Consider the following 21,046-nt stretch of genomic DNA (forward strand, 5'->3'; position numbering starts at 1 on the left):
GCCACCGAGCTGCGTGATTTCCATTTTATTGAATATTGTTTCATATCTAGCCGTGGAAGACAAACCAACATTGCGCTGGAATGTCTTTAGATGCGTCTGTCGGACTCGAGTATAGTTAATGTTTATGCATATTTAATATCACTCTATTAAACAAAAGAACCAACTTCTGAGCACCCTGACCCTCAGGTCAGAAGCGGCCATATTTTTTAAGCTATTGGTTTCCCAATGACACAGAGTTGAAGCGCCCATCTGAAGTTTGCAGCCAGAGTCACGGGAGTTGCACAGTTCATTTGGTGTTTGAAGGCGCTCTCGTTTCAAACAGTGGGCAGGTACTTATTCCATCAGAATTTGGCTCCATGATACAACAGCAGAACCAGTCCCACCCTCCCCCCTCCCCACCCCCGCCCTCTCCCTCCCCCATCGCTCCAGTTCAACAGCGACAAGCGGTTCACACACTTGCATACAGTACAGCAGGTCATACTTGCTTTGAGTCTAGCACAAAGAAAAACACAGATGTACCACTGATATAAGACACACATTGATTGTCTCTCAGGACTACATATGGAACCCTTATAAACATTTTTTTTAAATAAAGTAGTGCATCTGTGACAACCAATCGCACAATTCACACAGCCCTGATGGTCCATTTATTAAAAAGGCCAACCGAATAATGGTTACATTTGGAATGATCACAAGAATTGTCCTGTCCATTCCAAAGTTTGAACCAGAGGGTTGGCCACAGGAACAGGAATGATGACAAGTTCTGTGCTCTCCATTCCAAAGGTTTTGACATTGGAATGATGTGTCCCATTTCAAAGACAAGTCCCAGCACTTCACAAAACCTGGAACTTCCACGAAGATGTTTGATCTTTGTAATCCAAGCAGTCAGCGTTGAAGTTGAGTTTCCATGAAGCGGTTTGGTCTTTATAATCCAAGCAATCGGTGGAGTTAAACCCTAATCCGCCGGTCGGATAGCCCTGGGCAGAGAGGGAGGCCGGAGACTGGTTGAGGTGGCCTGCGGTCACCGCGTTACTGCCCATGGGACTGAGCGCCGTCCCCGGGCCGGGCAGCTGGTGATGCATGGGGGACAGGTACGAGCCACAGTCCATCCCTCCGAAGTAGGACGTGGATCCGGCGTATCCCTGCGTATAACCCGAGGCCTGGGTGTAGTTCATGGGGTAGGAGCGTTGCATGCACGACGAGGACGTGGAGAGGCAGTCGGGGGCGATCGGCGAGATGGACGCGGGGCTCCAGATGGACACCGGGGCACTGCTGCTCGATATGACCGTCGCCGAGCTGCTGGAGGGCGGCGTGAACTGACCACTCGCCCCGCTCTCCGAGCTCGGCTCCCGGGCTGGCGAGCTCTTCTTCTTGGCTGGCCGGACTTTGTGCTGCCCTCCATTCTGCTGCTGTTGCTGCTGTTGGCGGCACTTTGCCCGACGGTTTTTGAACCAAACCTTCAGAAAGAAGAGAATTAGTTAAAAGCTGTAACAATGTGCAGTCTAACCTGAAACGAACACAAAAAAGTGACAATAAACTAACCTGAAATCACACTCGAACTGTAATAAACTGTCTAACCTGAAATCACACTCAAAGTGTAATAAACTGTTTAACCTGAAATCACACACAGAAATATAACAGTAAACTGTCTGGCCTGAAACTGACAAAAAAACTGTAACAATAAACTATCTAATCTGAAATCACACACAAAAAACTGGAATAAACAGTCTAACTTGAAATCAACACATTTGTAAAAACTGTATAGCTAGAAAACAGCACAAGAACTATAATAAACCGTCTAACCCGAAATCAACACAAACAACTGTAATAAACCGTATAACTGAAAACAACAGAAGAAAACTGTAATAAACTGTCTAATTTGAAAACAAAGTAAAATGAACGATGTTTTTAAAGTGTCTACACTATATAGATTTGGTGCAACAAAACTATTAAATAAATATTTGTTTTGTACAGCATTGGGATCAGTGGCTCCATTCTGCTTGATAAACAGATTTTGAGGCTAATGTTTTTATACAGGGCATCTTCGCAAGGAAAATCTACAAGGAATGTGTTTCGTGCTTATGTTTAATCCGCTTTCTGACGCAAAGGCGGTCTAGTAACATGCTGGATTTGACAAGTTGAAATCTTGCTCTCCCCCACGCCCTCCCCCCGCAAATAACCTTAATGAGTTTAGGGCTCAGGGGGAAATGCTTTGACCGTGGTCAGAGCGACCCTCTCTCTCTTAAGCATCGTCTCTCGCCCCATTTTCACCTCCCTCCCTCCCCAGCGAGCGGGATTCGTGCCTGTACATGGAAACGAATGTGGTTGCAATCTGCTGCTTGCTCACCTGGACTCGGGATTCGGGCAGGTTAATTTTCAGAGCCACCTCTTCCCTCATGAAGATATCGGGATAGCGGGTCTTGGCGAAAAGCGCCTCCAGGACATCAAGCTGCGCTCGGGTGAATGTGGTTCTCTCTCGCCGCTGCTTCCGCGGAGTAGCTTTAAACAAGAGGGAGAAAAACAGAGGACGGGGAATCCGATCAACAAATGGGAATTTCAGTGTAAAGGCAAGGAAAGATACAAACTCCCAGTCCAGGGTGTAACAGCTCAGATTCCCATCCACAGTCAAAAACTCAACAGCTTCTCACTTCACTGCCAGTTAAGAGTGAAGGATTAGCTCAAAGTCGCCGTTAGCAGGCGGGAAAGTTTCACACTGGGCACAATGCGAGATACCGCCACCCAAACACTTCCCGTGCGGCGATGGGGAGTGAGATCATTTGTGTTTGCCCAGGACTCTACTGCTAATTCTCACTGGAGTTTCCCCCAAGAATTGGCTCAGTTTCTGTTCACACTGAACGTCAAGATCCTGAAGCCTGCTTTGAAAGTAGGGGGTGGGCGGGGGAGCAGAGAAAAGCAGCAAATACTCACAGGGGTAACCGACCGAAGGGTGCAGCAGATCCATGCCCGATGTAGTGAGGCTCAGCCCATTCACTGTGTATGGAGGTTGCTTGAGATACGACATCATGCTAAAGTTCGTTTGGGGAGCAAATTCGCGATAAGCCAAGGGGGGCGGAGGGGAATCCGGAGTCCGTCTCCTTGGGTCCTCGAAAGGGCTGGGAGAGAGGCCTCGCTTTAAACCTATTCAGGGTAAAAAGAGAACGGTGAGAGGAGAGAGCCGGAGAAGCTGTTGTATGGCTGATCACTGGAAACTATCTGATCCCTCAATAGATCTCAGCCTGTCTCTTTAAAACATCCGGGGACCCCCAACTGCCTTTTGGACCAGGGGGATGTTGACCAGATAACTATGTCCCGAAAACGTGCTACACCCATTCTTAAAGCACGCCTTCCACAACACACACACACACAAACAAACAAACGCTTCAAATGCACACATCGCATTGTTAGTATTGCAATTTGCATAGATCCCATGCGTTAGCGCCAATCTGTTATCACGCTAATTGGCTCAAACAAAACTTGATTGGGACCATTTGTGGAGACAATGGGTTGCTGCCCCCCCCCTCCCCCCGGGCGGGGGGAACGGGCAAACTATTGATAACAAAGAACTTATATAGAGGGAAAAAACAAAGGCAGAATGTTAAAAAAGAGGTTCCTGTGTACCATTTGCAACCGGACATCAGTGAAGTTCTTAGATTCGTTTCGGGTGTTTCACAAAGGGAGAAGAAGGCTGTTTTTAAACTAAGAATTCACCTATTACAATTGGAAAGCAACATTTCATACGCGTATATTCTGCGATTTGGATGTCTGAGTTTTTTCAGACTACAGAAATATCTATCTCTCTCCCTCTCTGCCTTTTGGCTCGACGTGTGTCCAAAGTGAATGAGACAAAGCAAATGAGTCATTAATTCTCAATCAGAATAATCGCCGGAAAACAAAATAAAAACATTCGCACCAAATTATGTTACACCTGATGTTTTATATTAAAAAAATCCAACATTATTTACCGAGCAGCTCAGTGACCAGACTGGATCTGTAGGAGGCAGCCAGGCTCCCTTGTTGATTGTACAACTTTAGACTTTGCATTTTGGTCTGTGATTGCACTGCCGCGGAAATCGCACATTATCACCTGGACACATTCCCCAGAAACACTCGATAAATTCCCTGCGTCGCAAACAATGCTGGGGAGATTTCATTCGACTTTGAAAGAAAGTGACGGGGACTCACTGGGTTCTTTCTATTTGACTTTACAAGGCGGTGATTAACAAGGGTGAGAACACCTTCAAAATGGCGGAGGTGGGGGTGGGGGGGGCTGGAATGATAAACTTTGATTTAAAACACCAGATTTAGTTAAAAAAAATCGACCTGCTATATATCCCAAGAAAGACTTAAAATATGTCTTTTCCTAGATGAACCTCTCCCCTGCGCCGAGAAGCAACCAGTGTTTCTGCTGTCCCCCCAAGGCTGCAGCCTCGGCAACATCACTCCCGCAACCAGGACTTTAGTTAATGCTTCCCCATTCATTCGACTGCAGTCCCACCGCTCCCAATCCAACAAGAAAACCCCACGCAGGAAGAAGCTTGGTCAATGCCGAGAGCAAACTCTTACCCAAAAGCTGTGGATTCGAACAATCAGCCGAACAAAAATGAACTTGCAAGCCGATCCCACCGTCCCTACCTGCAAGGCTGAAGCCTCCCAAGCAATCGCTTCTCTTAGCGGCTGAGAGGAAAGTGCAGCCTGTTATATAGAGAGCGGCCCGAGTCTGTCGGCTTCCCAGCACAATCTGTCACTTTTACAAAGAATCCTATCTACCAGTTGCTCGGCATTCGGTCGATCGTAATTACCCCGCCGAGCATGCGGCCGAGAATTAATTATAATCAATGTTTTCTTGATAAATTAACGAGATAATCCGGGTGGCACACGATCCTTAATTACAGGACGCTGCAAAAAAAAGTGGGATGGCGCAGAACGCTTCCCCCCCCCCACCCCCGCCACATCCCTGCTTTGCATTTGTTCTGATTAATTTCTGCTTGATGGAAATGAAACAAAGCTATAGAGTCGAACTGTGTTTATTAAAAAAAACACATCATTAACCTCTGATAGTGCCCGGCCCTGCAACTTTGAGACTCGTGGGACTTCTGACAATGAGCAGATACTTTCATTTTGATAAAGTGTAAAAGCTGCCCCTTTCCCAGAATTTAAAACGCGGCACGTTAGAAGGATGGCCGGTAAGTTATTTATTTAACATTTGTGTTGTGATTCTTTCCCCTCCCTTCGCGTATACAAAATAGTTAATTGTTTTAGATGGCGATTGTTGTTGAAGTTTTTTTTTAAAAGATGAGCGTTCAATTTGCACTGTACATGTCTGTAAGTTGGAAAACCAGTGCAGGCCATGCAGTTTGATACGAGTTTCACCTTACACCCGGGCAGAACAAGCTGCTGAGGTGTGAGTATCTCTTAAAACACAGCCCACCCGCGCCTATTTACACTTTCATCTGCAAATGGAAGCCGGTACTCATTTTAGACGCTTACAGCGATAGGCTTTCCCGCTTGAGAACCATGTTATCTGGCGTTGGAGGTAAGGAATAAGAGGTTTAAATGGTGATATTACAATCGACGGATGAAGAGGCATGACTGATCCAAATGTTTGGATTTTTACAGGAAACTAGATCACACTAAAAAGAAGTGCTTAATAGGCGAGAACAATTATCTCGCGTGAGATTGAGTAAATGTTAATTGGGGAAAAAGATGGCCTTGAAGTTCAAACATTTAATGTGATATTCGTATGTAAATGAAACGCCAGACTAACAGCTCAAACTGGCTGTTTAGTGTTTTAACTTTACAAGCTAAAGCTCGATTTTTGGTTTCAAAGCCTTCTTTTATAATTGGGTAAAATATCGCGTACTATTATTTTTAAACTCGCTCTATGCAGAATCCGCAAGAGTTTTCGTCGCAAGTATTTGCTTGTAAAAGTCCAAGTACAACTGGGGGGAAAAACACGAAGAACCAGCTGAATTAAACTTTTGTTCCAGCGTTCAAATACTTGCAAGGGTACAGATTGCTAATTCCCATTTGCTAATTCTATTTTGCAAAATTATTGAACGCTTATTAGTTTTTGTTTCGGCTGGAAACTTTGTTAGAGGCTCTAATCGCAAGGTTATTTTTTAAAATATCTTTCCTCTCTTAAATGGGGAGACTTTTTTTTAAAAAGCGCTTCGGAGTAAACATATCCCGAGTGTTAGCTGGAATTTGAGCGGCAAAAGAGAGCGGTTTTGTTCGGTGAAGTTTCTTGTATTCTATTGATCCCGACCCTCCGCTGTTCGCCAATACTTGGCAGGCGATCGATTTCACTCCAGTTTATTTGTACCTGATAAATCGCTGACAATAAACATCTGCAGCCCAGCACTTCCCAAATGAGGAGGTGATTGTAGGGGCAGATCAAGGAAATCAAGAGGAGAAAGAAATCGAGATATATCCACGCCTCCTCAATTATCCCTATGTTTGAACATTCATGGGGATGGGGGCAGAATTTACAGAGATTCAGCTACAAACCCAACACACACACACACACACACGGAAAACCCTCAATTCACATACAACTGGGATGAAACTAACAATTGTAACGCATTTATATTTCGCGTAAACCATCAGAAATGCAAAACACAACGGCGAGATTTTTTAAACCTAAACTTGCATATCTTAAGCTGCCATTGCACTCGCATCCAATCCTCCAGAACTGAGTGTATTTAAAATAAATATACGCGTACACAAGAACCAAGACTGCAAACTCGTCACAAGCCAGTCACTCACCAACAGTAATCGAAAACTGTTTTAATATCAAACGGGTTTCACCCCAGGATAGATGTGCCCACAGCTTTTGAATATTCTACAAAACGCACAATTCGCAATCAAATCCACATTTCGATATTAAAATATGCACTCCATCAACAAGGTTAGATTTTAATTTTGTTTTACAGTCACCTGTTTTGCTGTGTTCAGATCGAAGTGAATCACTGCACAAGTCAGGCTTCCACGTTCCTGGCGGCCTTTGTCCCTGAAAATAAACATAAGAGAAATAGGTTAGAAGTCTTGAGATGATCGATTCGGAAAATCTGCTCCCGCGAAAAAAAATGCCCCTACGTTAGTGAATAAGACGGAAGCATTGGGGTTTTGAGAAGAAGGAGGAATGAACCTATTGAAGGCAGGTATGTGTTGCTTGGGAGTGGGGAAATGGTTGAGATGGCTGAGTTGTGCTGGTCTCTCTCTCTCTCTCTCTTTCCTCTGAGACTTGCGGAGGAAGCGCCTCTCTGGTAACTTTTTGACGCAAACTCCGCAGCCAATAGCAAGGGGAGAATGATTGACATATCTCAGCAGAACCAGGGGGGAGAGAGAGAGAGAGAAGCCCAGCTCCAAAATGAGAAGACAAGCAGAAGTAACCCAGAGCAAAATTTGAAAAAAAAACAAGCAATGGTAGTGAAAATCCAATATTACCGAACAGGAGAGAGATAACAGAGAGGGTAATAAAACACACACACTGGAAGTATTCGCATTTCGACGGCCAGAATAACACAGCTTGGATCTTGTTTGTCTCCCTTGTGAGGGACCTCGAATTGGATTTTAAATTTGGTTTTTGGAGCAGGCAAGGCATGAATTTGGGTTTACCCAGTCCACTCTGAGCATTGGCTTTGTAACTTTAAGTATGGAGCTAAAGAATAAAATCAAAAAAAGGACAGGACGCCGCTAAAATAGCCTAGGATTAAAATAAAGATAATTAAAACAGGACATATTACAGGACAATTCGAGAGTATGTTAAGAAGGCAGGCGGACAAGCAAGAATAATTCTGAAGGTTATAGAAAAGACATAGAATCACACCTATCGAGAGAGGGGAGGGAAGGGGGAGAGAGGAAGAATAATTATGAAGGTATTAAACAGAGGAAGCAATCAGGTTAGTGATTTTTTGAGTTGAGCAGGCATCTCGATAAGAATAACCCGGAGTTGCCTGAACGACAAGAGTGAGGAAGCGTCAAGTTGAAGAATTTAGCAGAGCTGGGACGGGAAAAAAAATCAAATCCGACTCCAAGTATCATCAGGGCTAGAGAAGCATCAGTGGTGAAGCAAAGTGTGACGAATTCCTAGATATACAGGGAACTGTGCAGCACAAGGTAAGAAAACACAATTTAATACCAATAACACAGACAGGGCAGCTCCAAGGACAACAAGTACCAGAGTAAACTCACACACAACAGTGGTCATTATTAAAGTAAGTTCCATTGCAGTGAAATGGTTGGGAGGTAGTCGTAGATAAAGAGATGGATGGACGGATAGATAAATAAAGGGCTGAAATAACTCCGCTCCAATTAAATGAGTTTTATCAGTACAATTAACCTGTGCCCCTGTGATACAACTTCTGTGCTTTGAAGTAGAAATAACCTTTCTAGGGGAAGAAAACGAATAGCTAGGCCTAGCACACGTGCAGAATAAAGACACTTCAAAATCAGACCGAGAATACATTAGCGGCACTAGAAAGGAGAATAGCAGCACTCTGGGTCGATTAACTCAGGGACAGAGCATTTTTATGTCGCTGTCTTGTTACTGCTTATGTGGAGCGGCTTGCGGCATTTAATTCCACCTCACTCTCAGTGCCCACGTTTGATAAATGGCTTTGGCCAAGATTTCCAAATATTTTTGACAAAGGGTCATCTGGACTCGAAACGTCAGCTCTTTTCTCTCCTTACAGATGCTGCCAGACCTGCTGAGATTTTTCCAGCATTTTCTCTTTTGGTTTCAGATTCCAGCGTCGGCAGTAATTTGCTTTCTCCCCAAATATTGCCTGATATAAAATAATACATTGAAAAGCTCGCTAGTGGCAAATGAGATGAATTATTGAACAAGGAAGACAGGTAACTGAATATTGTCACTGAATAAAAGATAAACTTTTTTGCGGGAGGAGGGTGTTGCGGAAATAGCGCAATTGGAGCACAAGGCGAGAAATCCGCATAAGGAAATATCCGAAAGAGGAATATGGATCACCCCAACAGAGAGATTAATGTGTAGGGAAGGGATGAAAAGGTTCGTCTAGGTTGAGACTCGTCTTTCCCAAATCTCTGAAAATCCCACTTGTACAAATGGTGTTCCCAGTTTGTGCTCAATGTAGTTTCCAAATGTTATGTATAATCCCAAGGCCCATCATGTACAACAATAATCCAGCTACAAGTACACACTTAAACGCATCGTAGAAACAGGTCTGATCAACTTCTTCACCCAATATACGAAATTCTTGGAGATTCCCGCAGGCTATCAACTGCTGAAACCACCGCTCTACAACTCCCAGGGCCAATAGATGTGTTAAAATGGGAGCATCTCCGTTAACAATTCCGCATTTTATGATAGGAACAACTCAGAGGAATAACAAATGGATTGAAATGGACACATTGCCAAGTTAAAAGGAATGGATTTGGAGGGAAACAAGAATGTAAAAAAAATGGCATTAATTCAACTCAGCGCCAAGGGATGAGTGAGCGCTCCCTCTCGTCTCAGCCTGCATCTTCACAGAGTTTCTCTGATTATGCTCCTGTGTTGATGAAATCGTGAAATTCTGAAGAAATTGAAAGAGCAGCATCGTCTATGTTTTTTTTTAAAAAACTAACTGGAAGAGCACAACAGCGCCACACTGGTCAAACCCACTTTCCAGTGTCCGAGCCAAGCGCTAACGGAACGGAACGAAACTTCCTCCAGCCACAATTAAAAACTTGCTGGAGCCAGGCTACAGGAGAATTTGCTGTTTCATCGCCAGGCCAAAGTCAACGAAACATTGGTGCCCCATTCCTGACAAGCACCGTAGCACACCCGAAATCACACGCCAGCGACATACACCAAACAATTGGCAGTCAGAAAGCAGGATATTGGAAATGATGAAATGCTTAACATGATATCAGAAGTCAAGGTGCTTCTCTCCGGATCGCTGATGTACATTGTTAAAAACTGATTTGTTCTAGAGGTGTATTGCATTTATTTCTGCATTGACTGATCGTGGGTTATATATCACAAACGCCGTTTTGAACTGGAAAGGGACATGTCAGCATGGTCTATATGGAAATTCTGTGTAGTGTCCATATGGATTGTTATCGCCTAATATCGAATTTTAACATGTGTGTAGCGTATTTCTTTGCCCAAGCCATTTTGTTAGACATGCAGTCCATTTCCCAATTATAACAACAGCTACAAAGTGACTGCTAGTCGTCCCTGGAATGGTCATTTGCTTGTGTTGTGTGATGTACATATCATAGACACGTATAATCATGCCGTGAGGGATAAAACAACATGTCACATCGAGGGGCTTCGTTAGAGACTAGAATAGTTGGATCTACTCGTACCTTTAAGAATCCCCGCATGATAAGTCACCTCCTACTCCACACTATTTGGGACGCGCCGGATCACATTGGCATTCTTTACGCCTCCAGCTGACTTATTTATTTTCAACAACATATAATCGTTTTGCCGCCACATGAAAGGTACCGCAGGAAAGCTTTACTTTGAAACGCATTATCTCTTTAATTTCGATGGAAATTATCAAGAACCAAACATTGAATCCTTCTAAAGTTTGGGAGTTGTGGGAATGCTTCCTCCGATCTGGAATTGGTTGAGATCTGAGCTCATTATTTGTCTAAAATGGTAACCGAACCTTCTCAAACCGACTGGGTCTTTTTCTTCCCTTTTACCTTAGAGATCTTTTTTAACAATATATATATATTTTAAAGTACTAACAGTTAGGCTAGGAAAGAAGAAGGCTAAACAGAAAAAAGTGCGGATTCTGCATATCTGTAGCAGCATAGTCAATTTAAATGTATAAATGATAAATTATAACAGAAAGGTGAAGGATTATCTTAAGGATTAATGGTCAGGTTAAATGAAAACACTTCTGTGGCACCTATTAGAGCACTGACCATGTTTGAACACGACTTTGAGTCGGTGGGTTGCTCAAAAGATTGTATCTCCTAAAAAAAAATGAATTTTAGCTTCCGGGGCGTTTTAAAATTATTATGAATGAGTGATAGAGAACGTTCTATGTTGGTTACATAACTGCCGGTGCTTTACTTAGAGCATGGATCTGATTGACTACTTATGTTAATGTTCTAGGTGTCAGCAAACTCTTAGTGGGTTAGGAAAGTGTGCGTTAAAGCAAAACTGGGAAAGACATCTGAGCCTGGGTATTATGGGGCTAAAACTTAAACTCTTCTCCACATAATAATATTAAATGACTACATATTAAAAACTTTGCAAATTACGGGACACACATACATACCTCTTGCAATATGTAATATCTACCAGAGAATACTTGACCATACCGAACTTGTATATTAATACTGCATTGGCGGCTGATCTTACATCTGCGCGTGCAGATGGATCATCTTAGTAATTTTGTACAGAGCAATGTTTTAAAAAAATAGTAACTAGCTGGCAAATATGGATTGAGAAGGTATTTTACCCGGTGCCTTAACCTCAGTCAATTGCAGTTCAGCTGGTGATTTACTCTCGCGGCTGTTAATCTTCTGCCTCGCGTTATATAAAATTGGTAGTTCAGTTCCTGATGAAATCCGACCACGTTTGTCCAGTATCTTTACATCGGGAAGTCAAGATGTTACTCTTTAGAGAGACCGCACTCCCTGAACAGAAGTGGGAGGAGTCGAATATATCAAAGAAAATCAGGATAGTTTTATGTCTAAATCGGTTATCACCACTCAGGCGCCCAAAAAAACACTCAAGGTAAAGGCATCGAACATCGTTCGATCAGAAGCACCAAAATCGATGAAGCCGGCATCATTTTCCAAGCAGACATTCAAGACGTTTTTAAGTTGATTAGTGCAAGCATCTGACACGGTTTAATTAGCAGGGAAATCTTAAAATAAACTCCCACCTCACCTGCAGTGAAAAGAAGCGTCTTGAACTGTGAGATTCATTCCTCAAATTTCACAGGAATATTTCGAGACAGAGAAGGAGAAACAGAATCGTCAAGGCAAAAAAAAAGAAAAGAGAATAAGTGAGTGGGGGTTTCACGAAGTTGCGCTGTCTTACTACAGAAAACAGGGGAGGGAGGCAGGGAAGGCATCAGCTGCCAGGATTCATTTTTCATTGCTTTTCACTGGGATAAAGTTGTGTTATGAACAGCGCGGCGCTGCAATCAGCCTCTGACTCAGCGCTGGAGCAGATGCCTCTTTTCCAAATTATACAATTTAATCCCCTCACAGCAGCGAGCTGCCAACACAAAAAAAGGACGAAACACGGGCTCAGTGGAAAAATAGCGATCTAAACCAAATCCAAGTATGTGTGTGTATGTGTGTGAGAGAGAGAGGGTGCGAGGCACTTTATGCCCGCGCCTACTTCATACCAGTACTTTCTGCAGCCTTCTCACCTTTTTTCCAATTTCCTTCTCGTGCTTTGTCAGTTCCCCATTTCCAGGACTCTTGCTTGCACTGCACTGCATTTCTGCTTCTCCTCCTCAATTAGTTAACTCTTTCGACGCCGAGGTGCCGATTTTCAAAGACCTGCCCTTGTCGATGGTTAGACCCGAATTCGGTTGATGGGGGATCTCGGTGAAGTTTAGGAGATTTGCAAATGGGGGCCATCAGTAAATCATATTGTGGCATTGGATTATTCTGATTAATAACACATGGATGGAATCGCTGCTAAATAGAATCAGGGTGCACCTTACTAATCGAAATCAAAATACAGTGAATTCTGGATATGGGAAAGAAAATAGGAAATGTTGAGAGCCACATTTTAACAGCAAATGACCTTTCATAATGTTAACTACGTTTCTCTCTCCAAAGATGCTGCCTGACCTGCTGTGTGTTTCCTGCCTGTATTTTTTCTGTTTTATTTCAACGTACTGAACATTGTTTCACATTCCCATATGTGCAGGAAACATATCCTTTTAGTGAGCCAAACTTTTATATACATAAAGAAGGATCTACAAAGAAAAGGGACTGTTGACTTGGTTACTTCCAATAAGCAATGCAGCATTTGAATTAGAATGGACCTATTCTCATGATCAATGATATCTGGTCAGAAAGAGTTTATAACACCTGGATGCCACCGCCCCCCCCCCCCCCCCCAAAGCTGTTTGTTGGTTGCTGTTTGTGCTGTCAACACCTCCCCCCCCCACCCCCACACATATTTTTAAACATTCCAGAGAGCTGCACACGCCATAGGCTGCAGTTTTACTCCTAAAGATGGGGGAATGATTGTAACTCACTTTCTGCGCGAGGAATGTTGTCTACTGGACTCAGGAAGGCTTCCAGTTGAAAATCTACTGTAGCAATGCGACAAAAGATGATTACATAGTTTATCCAAAGGCACACACAAAATTACTGCTGAGACGGTGGGTGCCCACCAAACGCGAGAAGGCATTAGCTCCAATATGCTGGTTTAACATATTAAGTGCTTGCAGAATCAGATTTTAGAAAACAAATCCACTGGCAGACATTACATGACCATGGGGAGTGGCAGATAAATAGGAGAGTATCTAACACATACACACACACAGGTACCGGCTGATGCTCAGAATGATTCTTTTTGGAAAGATGAACGAAACAGAAATAGTGTCTGATCGATTTCATTACGATGAGTAAACTTGGATTTTGACTCTTTTCAAACAAAAACAAAAACACCTTATCTGCCTTGTTTGCTTTAACCTTTTGAAAAAGGAGAGAATTGAATTCAGAATATGACACAGAGAAAGCGTTCTCACTGCACTGAGCTTCTGACTCCCGGCTAGAACTTAAATCGGTCTGGTTCTGTTAAAAAGTTGGGGATGAAAATGACACAACCGATAGGACGAAACACCGGCAACGGGGAACTCGACACAGTAAGATGTGTTCAATTTAAAGCTCACACTAATATTTGCAACTGTTTGTGCAGCTTGTTACAGTTTGAACGTAGGCAGGAGACAGAACAGCAATGGGAGCTGGGGGATGCCGGCACAGGCAGTTATTGATCAAGTCCTAGATTTTCTATTCCGTTTCAGTGTGCCTGAATGTTCTCTGTCACTGCAAACGTTTCTTATCCATACCCTCGCCTCATTTCCACCCCCCATCCCCTCCACCCCCGCCAAAGGTCGCTTCATTGTAACAGCTAGGGATCACAGCTTCAGGTAAAGTTATCTTCCTGGCCATTATCTTGCATCAACAATTAACATTGTAAGTAGCCTATCAATGATGCAAAAGGAACATAACGCGAATCAGATCTTTTTAACATAACACCGGCATCAAGCACGTTGGTCAATACATAACAAAACGTTTGAGGCGTCCTTTCAGTTGTCTGTGGCTGGGAATTTGCTACCCTATCTGCCAACAGGAATAGTTTGGAATATCAATGGTTCTTATAGCATATAAAAAATCCAGAAACACAATAGACTCGAAAACCTCTTTCATTAGTTGCCATATATTACCATTACCCTTAGAGGCAATCAAATTACCATGCAACTAAAGCAAAGTTTATTAACAATTGCAGCGGTCAGGGGTGATGATTAACATGTAAGTTATATTACCAAATGCATCTTTCGAATCAGACCAGCAATGTCGAACTTTATTTGGTTAAGGCTGGTGACTCCTCCTCCCCAGGGTATCAGATTACCTTTATTATTAAAGCACTGTAAACTCAAGCCAGCTATTATTATATCTGACTGTTCAGAAACGAGGACTTTGGCACCATTCACGTTTTCAATCTTCAGAGTTGCAACATGGTGTTACTCCATTGATATGAGCAAAATCTAACTACTTAGCTGTGTTCATACATCAAGATCACTCGCAATCGACTTTGTCAACCTTCATTTCAGACGAAGCTCAACATTTATCACACAAACTGAAAAAACAAGCGCATCAGCCACCCTCCACGGGTCCTTCAAAATGAGGCAAATTGATGCTTAGTTTAATATTTCTTCTTTTATTCAATTAAATTAAGCCCAAAACTATGTAACGAATGCGACGATTTCAATGCATTCGAATGGCGAATGTGGAGTTTATAATCAATTTAAAAAAAAATTAGAAATCGAATCTTAACAGCCATGATTGTAAACTTGTGGAAGGAAAGTAACTTTTCCGGGACAGAATCCAGATACAAGAATCCTGTTTAACTGGAAGAGAAAACGAATCAAAAACAGATCTTTTAACTTAGAACATCTTGTGCAAAGAAAAAAAACCCTCTCTCTGGTGTGATTTACCACAAAAATACATTCCCAATCCAACATTTCCTCATGATTCGTTTGTGATACAGCCATTTAAAATCCTTCACAGCGATTGTACAGAATTACCTGTTCAAGTTTATACAATATTTAATTCTAGGTCTTTACTGGCGTTATAACTATTTACAAATTGTAATATCACTTTCCTCCGGCACCTCTTCAAAAAACATACAAGCTTATGTTTACACTTCTTAGAAACAGTCTTTTCAGTTTATTAATGACTACCCTGGATTGACTTTTATAATCACTGTTTTATTGCCTAAGTGGAACAGGTGGAGGGAAAATTGCCCATCCCCGTTCCCCACCCAAAACAATTACAAGCACTTAAATAAACTATCGCAAAACATCCATCCAGGGCATTGCTCTGTATTCATTTTTAGAAATGAGAAGTACATGTCATTTTATCAGATTAAAGGCTTACAGTTTAGTCGTGGCCATTAAAAATGACCAAACACCCGAGTGTTGCAAGGTTTCTTTTAAAATTGTTACTAGGTTTCGGCGCAGAGAGACCTGTGAAACATACAACTTCTTGCAAAAACTTCTGAAGAATGTCATTGTAAACATTCAATTTTCCTAAATCCATTTTAAAGCTGAATTTTCTCCACAATTTTACTGCTCTCGACCGGACTTAAATATCGCAGGAAAACCCTGACAAAACTGTACACATATTCATTCTTATTCCAATGAAAACTGTAAACCACAGAGGAAAGATGGAAACATTCATTATACATATTTTGATAGGGATTTCTTACTATTTGATTTGTACATTGATATTATTATAAACCAGATAATTGGCTGAATGGGAAAAAACTACTTTGACTCAAGCTAAAACAAAGTGTCAATTTTAATATCCCAACAAATAAAGACGTTTCGTGTAACGTTACCAAAATTACCGTGGCGTGTACGTGTTTGTATGTGTATGGAAATATAATCGTAAATAAAATCACATCAAACTAGCTTTGACTTCTGCTGTCAATACAACCATTGAACGCTCCTTGCTTGTTGGAAAATAAAAACGTGTAAATAACAAAACCGCACCTAAGTAAAACACAGCGAAAGGGAAGCCAGAATATCACTTTAATCTTTTGCAGATGTCAATTTTCATTTGGTCCTGGCCCGATTGTAAAGTTTATTAGTTACTGGGACAATGTAATGACATGCTGCCAAACTGGAGTGTTAATTGCTCTTAAGTGTATCGACAATAAGCATTAGAACACCATTGTTTTAATGCGTGCTTTTTAATGCACTGATTGGTGTGGTATTTCAGTAGGTGGGGTAATGCAGAGGTTCCCCTACATTTTGCTGCTGTCTCCTCCTCCCACTGGACAAGAAGCTCAGTAGGGGTCGCGGTGGGGGGTTACGCAGCACATATAACTTGAGAACTTCCCCTCCTTCTAACAAACAGCATTTCCGAGACAAGAACCATTAAATATGAATTCCAAATCCCAGTAGGAAAGATTGTATTTCTCTTTTGTCTAAACGTTAATCTTTAAAAAAATCCCTTCATTCACAAATGTTGGATACCAAACAACATCCTGGTGTCATTTCTGTAGTATGTAGGAGCAAGGGTTTCTGTTGTAGAGCGAGGTCAGACATGTGCCGGCACTAGAAATGGGTAATCTCAGCATTTGAGGGACAGAATTTATGTGCCCTCCTGCTCTTTCCAGCCTAAACTCGCCCGTAACCTGGGGGTCAACCACCTCCCTCCCCAACCTCACAAGCTCGCCCTCCCCACCCCACCCCACCCCACCAAGCCACTCACCATTCTGATTTGGGAATATATCGCCGTTCCTTCGCTGTCACTGGGTGAAAATCCTGGAACTCCCTCCCTAACAGCACTGTGGGTGTACCTACAGCGCGTGGATTGCAGCGGTTCAAGAAGGCAGCACACCCACCACCTCTTCAAAAGCAATAAGGAATGGGTAATACATGCTGGCTGAGCCAGCGAAGCTCACATCCCTTGAATGAGTATCACACAAATATTCCTCCTGCCTCAGGCTTGTGAATCTCTGATTTAAAAGTTTACCACATATTCTAAAAAGTTAATAACTAGATTTGACATTACTTCTTGACGTATAACCTATTTCTTAATATATTACTATTTCATTACAGTACTATTTCATGAGATTAAGTTGTATTTTGTGTTGTATAACCACCAATCTTTTTCGGATCAGGAGGATTGCCATGCAAGATGTTGCCTCAGGTTACCATATACGATAACATTTATTACAAATTCTACATGTAACCCATTAATGCGACAGATTTTTTCCAAGAAATAGAAGATTCTTTATCCCCCCACTAATATTTATTATGCAAGGTTTTATGAATTGGAAAGCTAGAAGATCATTAAGCAACTAGTAAACAACATCCTCTTGCATGCTAACCCATGCATCTTCAAAGCCTTTTTCAAAAGTTGTGTGACTTTGACTCATCAAACGTAACAAGACTATCTGAAGACATTTCACTGTTTTTAATGCAATTTAATCCGTGGCATTACACTCGCATTGACTTTTAAAGCCAGAGCAACATTGAACATTCATTGCTTTTGGTGATTTATTTTTGGGGAGGAAGTGTATGTTTTATTTGTCACATTTTTAAAGCCTTTTCAAGTACCAGAAAATCAAAATTGAACATATCATCAACATTTCAAATTTATTTGAGAAAATATAACACTAAGAAGACATGTCACTCATTTTATTTCGTAAAGGCATATCATTCTTTAAAAAATGCAAAATAATAAAATATTCAATTCATAGGTACCATTTAACAGTTATTATAGGCACAATGTTAAGATTACAAGAAGCCAGCACATTGAACCTGAATGTAATTTACAACAAAAACTTGCATTTGTATAGCACTCAGAAGATAATAATATGGCCCCATGGTGCTTCACAGGAACCTTATAAAGCAAAATATGATACAACACCACAGGAAATATTAGGTCAGGTGACCGCAAGCTTGATGAGAGGTAGATTTTATGGACTATCTTAAAGGCGGAAAATTAAATAGAGAAGCAGAGAGGTTTAGGGAGTGAATTTCAGCTCAAGATCTCTGTGAGGAATGGTGGAGTGGCTAAAATTGCAACTCCAATCATATGGTGTAAAAATGTGAAAACAACAACAATTTCAGTTACAGTAATCCACTGAATATATCTATATATCTATACATAGTTCTACAGCACACAAATTCGTTTCTCTCCATTCTATTATAGGGCTACCCATATTTCTGTAATTAAACTTTTGCAAGGCGTATACCAGTGAGCCTCAACAAATGTGTTCCATGATTTGTTCCAACCTAGCCCCCAATCAGTCCGCTTATCTGTAATCTTGCCAATTAAATGCAGAGAGAATCAATATGTTTACCTGTTTGCTCCCCAAAAGAGTTTCTGTCAATGTTAAAATTGAATTCAATACAGCAGAAGGAAATGCATCTTTGTCAATTTCAAGTCTTATGTGGTTTGCAAAATAATCAGTAAGGAATTCACAAAATCTGCAAACCATAAATTGTAAAAGGAGCAAAACAAAAAACCTTATAGATACAATGTGAATGTGAGTTGAAAAGTACATTTGCATCTAATTAAAATGTGCAAATCGTTTTAGACAATAAAAACTGGAATACTATTTTCAGTCTGTCATTTATGATATGCAAAAATCATTTTCTAGAACATATTGTTTTCTGAATATTAAATTTACTTTGTATGGAATCTTGTTTTAGTTTAATGCAAATTACATACTACTAATTATCAAGTTACCAGACTAATGTCATAACACAATTCTACAATTAAGCTAGTTTAGGCATACAGAGTATGTTAATATAAAGCAACATAAAGATGTTTCAAAATTACATGCATGCTGCAATTTTCAGGATGAGATTAATGTATTAATATTCTAACATTTGAATAAATTGAATCATTTATTTTACATCATACATGACAACGTAGTTTAAGCAGCGGAATATAATCAACAGTTTTCAAAGGCAATCGTGAGATGCTAAATGTTTTCATTGGTCCTTTTTGAAGGGCCTAAGAAAAACTATTTTCATCATTTTCCATTTGATCTTGTTTCTGCATGCTCTGAAATTCCACTCTCTACATTTAACACTGCTATTTTTGATAGATTTTTACATTTTGGAAAAATATATTTTGTCTTGTTCACATATATAAGCCGCCTCATCCTTCTAACTCATCAAACTGGAATTCTGAACCTGCCAGTTTGACTTTTTCAGATTCATAAATCCTTTGTGCTAACCCTGTTACTGCACCTGAAGTATGACTTTGTTTTTCTAAAATATTTCATTGTATTACAAATAATCATGGTTTAGTTTTATTACAACTATTATACGTTCAACAAAATATTTAACTTTAAAGATTAATATGATATTCCTGAGTAAACGTCACCAGTTAACATCTTTATTTGAACATTGGAAGCTTTACACATGGGTTGTTCTTACTGAATGATGCTTTATTAAGAGCCACGTTGTCTCTTTAACTATCTTTGCTTTGTGTCCCTCTTTTATTATGTATCAGATACAATCATATGTGCCAATCATAATACTGACTCTTCATGAGTCGCAGAATTGTAACCTCATAATTCCTTTCACGTTACAGTTCTTAACTGCATTACTTGGCTTTAACATTTCAGTAATTCAGTATTTTTCAATGAGAACATGCTTTGTGTTCCAGTAAGAAAATTAAATAATTAGAAGTCTAGAAATGAGTGTTGGTGACATAAAAAGACAAACGTATTCCTTGTTAATTTTAAATTGGACAATGCCCCTATTGAAATAGTAGATGGAGGAATATCATATAAATGTTTTAAGTGTTTGCCCACTAAAAATGCTTACATCTGTTTTTGGATTATTTATTTCCTGACTCATAGTCGGGTAGGTCCTTGCTCCATCGGTGAGATTAAAGTCCTGAACAGATGACGCAGGCAACAACAATGAGTAATGAAGTTTAACTTTCATTTTTCTCCTCTCAAATAAAAAATACAAAGAAAACAAGGAAGATGCAGACGTAATAAAGTCACAAATCTAACTGTAATGGAGGGGTAAGGAACGTACTTTTAAACAAACTTAGGATTTTAAAAAAACTTAGATTTTCAAACTACAAGACATTCAGTTAAAACAGTATTAAGGCTAAGATTCATCTATGATAACTTTTCCTATAAAGATCAGTCACAGATTAGTTGTTTGCTGTTCATAGCTAAAATTCATTGCAATTTTCTTCAGCAATAACCATAATAATATCTAATCAATATATAAGTATTTTTTATTTACTCACGACCTCAAATTGCTCATGCACTGCTGATTGTCACAAGTTGCACCAGTTTGAAGGTAATTACATACAGTGCTTGAACTCTTCTCAATCACACATTGATCCCTTTGTCAATTATAATTAAAGATCATTCTGTTGTATTGCTTCTATTTAGTTCATGGATACAGATTGCTCTCATTGTATTTGTACACAAGCATTCTATGGATTTGAACAAATAAAGCCAATCTGTGACCATGACCGACTTCTAAACATTTTATAGAAACAAAGAATATTGGAATATCTGGGAAGAATCTTCAGGAATGGGTAGTTTAGGTTTAATTTTTGAATGTTTAGCTTTCTCATGATGATGATCATCATACCCTGATATGGGGTTCAATCTTGGGTTATTTCACGATCTTTCCTCGTTGCTTTTCTATTATCCTACCTACAGAACAGTCCTATAAGTACAAATTATTCCAATGCATTCAATTACATTCACAAATAGCTTCTACAATAATCTTTTCCACAGATAGCTCTGGTTTGATAATATTCACAAATTGATCATCATCACAGAAAGGGCCCATATACTCATTGTCAC

General features: G+C 40.6%; 1 protein-coding gene and 1 long non-coding RNA gene across 6 annotated transcripts in view; one reads left to right on the forward strand and one right to left on the reverse strand.

The window, feature by feature from the left end:
- Nucleotides 1-653: 653 nt before the first annotated feature.
- Nucleotides 654-13,325, reverse strand: otx2b (orthodenticle homeobox 2b). 4 transcript variants are annotated; one of them, XM_080201991.1, is made up of 6 exons: nt 13,209-13,325; nt 12,366-12,691; nt 6,937-7,009; nt 2,929-3,138; nt 2,348-2,499; nt 654-1,457 (listed from the first exon to the last, which is right to left on the reverse strand). In XM_080201991.1, exons 2-6 carry the CDS (start codon nt 12,435-12,437, stop codon nt 834-836), a joined length of 1,131 nt encoding a protein of 376 aa, XP_080058117.1. In that variant the 5' UTR covers nt 12,438-12,691; nt 13,209-13,325; the 3' UTR covers nt 654-833. The 4 variants fall into 4 exon arrangements, with proteins under 4 accessions (XP_080058117.1, XP_080058120.1, XP_080058119.1 ...); XM_080201994.1 differs by lacking the exons at nt 12,366-12,691; nt 13,209-13,325 and adding an exon at nt 11,876-11,892; XM_080201993.1 differs by lacking the exons at nt 12,366-12,691; nt 13,209-13,325 and adding an exon at nt 7,096-7,231.
- Nucleotides 13,326-13,441: 116 nt separating this feature from the next.
- Nucleotides 13,442-21,046, forward strand: part of LOC145352250 (uncharacterized) — a 184,337-nt gene continuing 176,732 nt past the window's right edge. For both annotated transcript variants that reach the window (XR_013888522.1, XR_013888523.1), the window contains exon 1: nt 13,442-13,820. This is a non-coding gene — a long non-coding RNA (uncharacterized LOC145352250). The remainder of the gene's footprint in view (nt 13,821-21,046) is intronic.

Source organism: Carcharhinus amblyrhynchos, chromosome 14 (assembly GCF_965287045.1).
Source record: "Carcharhinus amblyrhynchos chromosome 14, sCarAmb.v2.hapA, whole genome shotgun sequence".
In the NCBI taxonomy this organism is placed as follows: domain Eukaryota; kingdom Metazoa; phylum Chordata; class Chondrichthyes; order Carcharhiniformes; family Carcharhinidae; genus Carcharhinus; species Carcharhinus amblyrhynchos.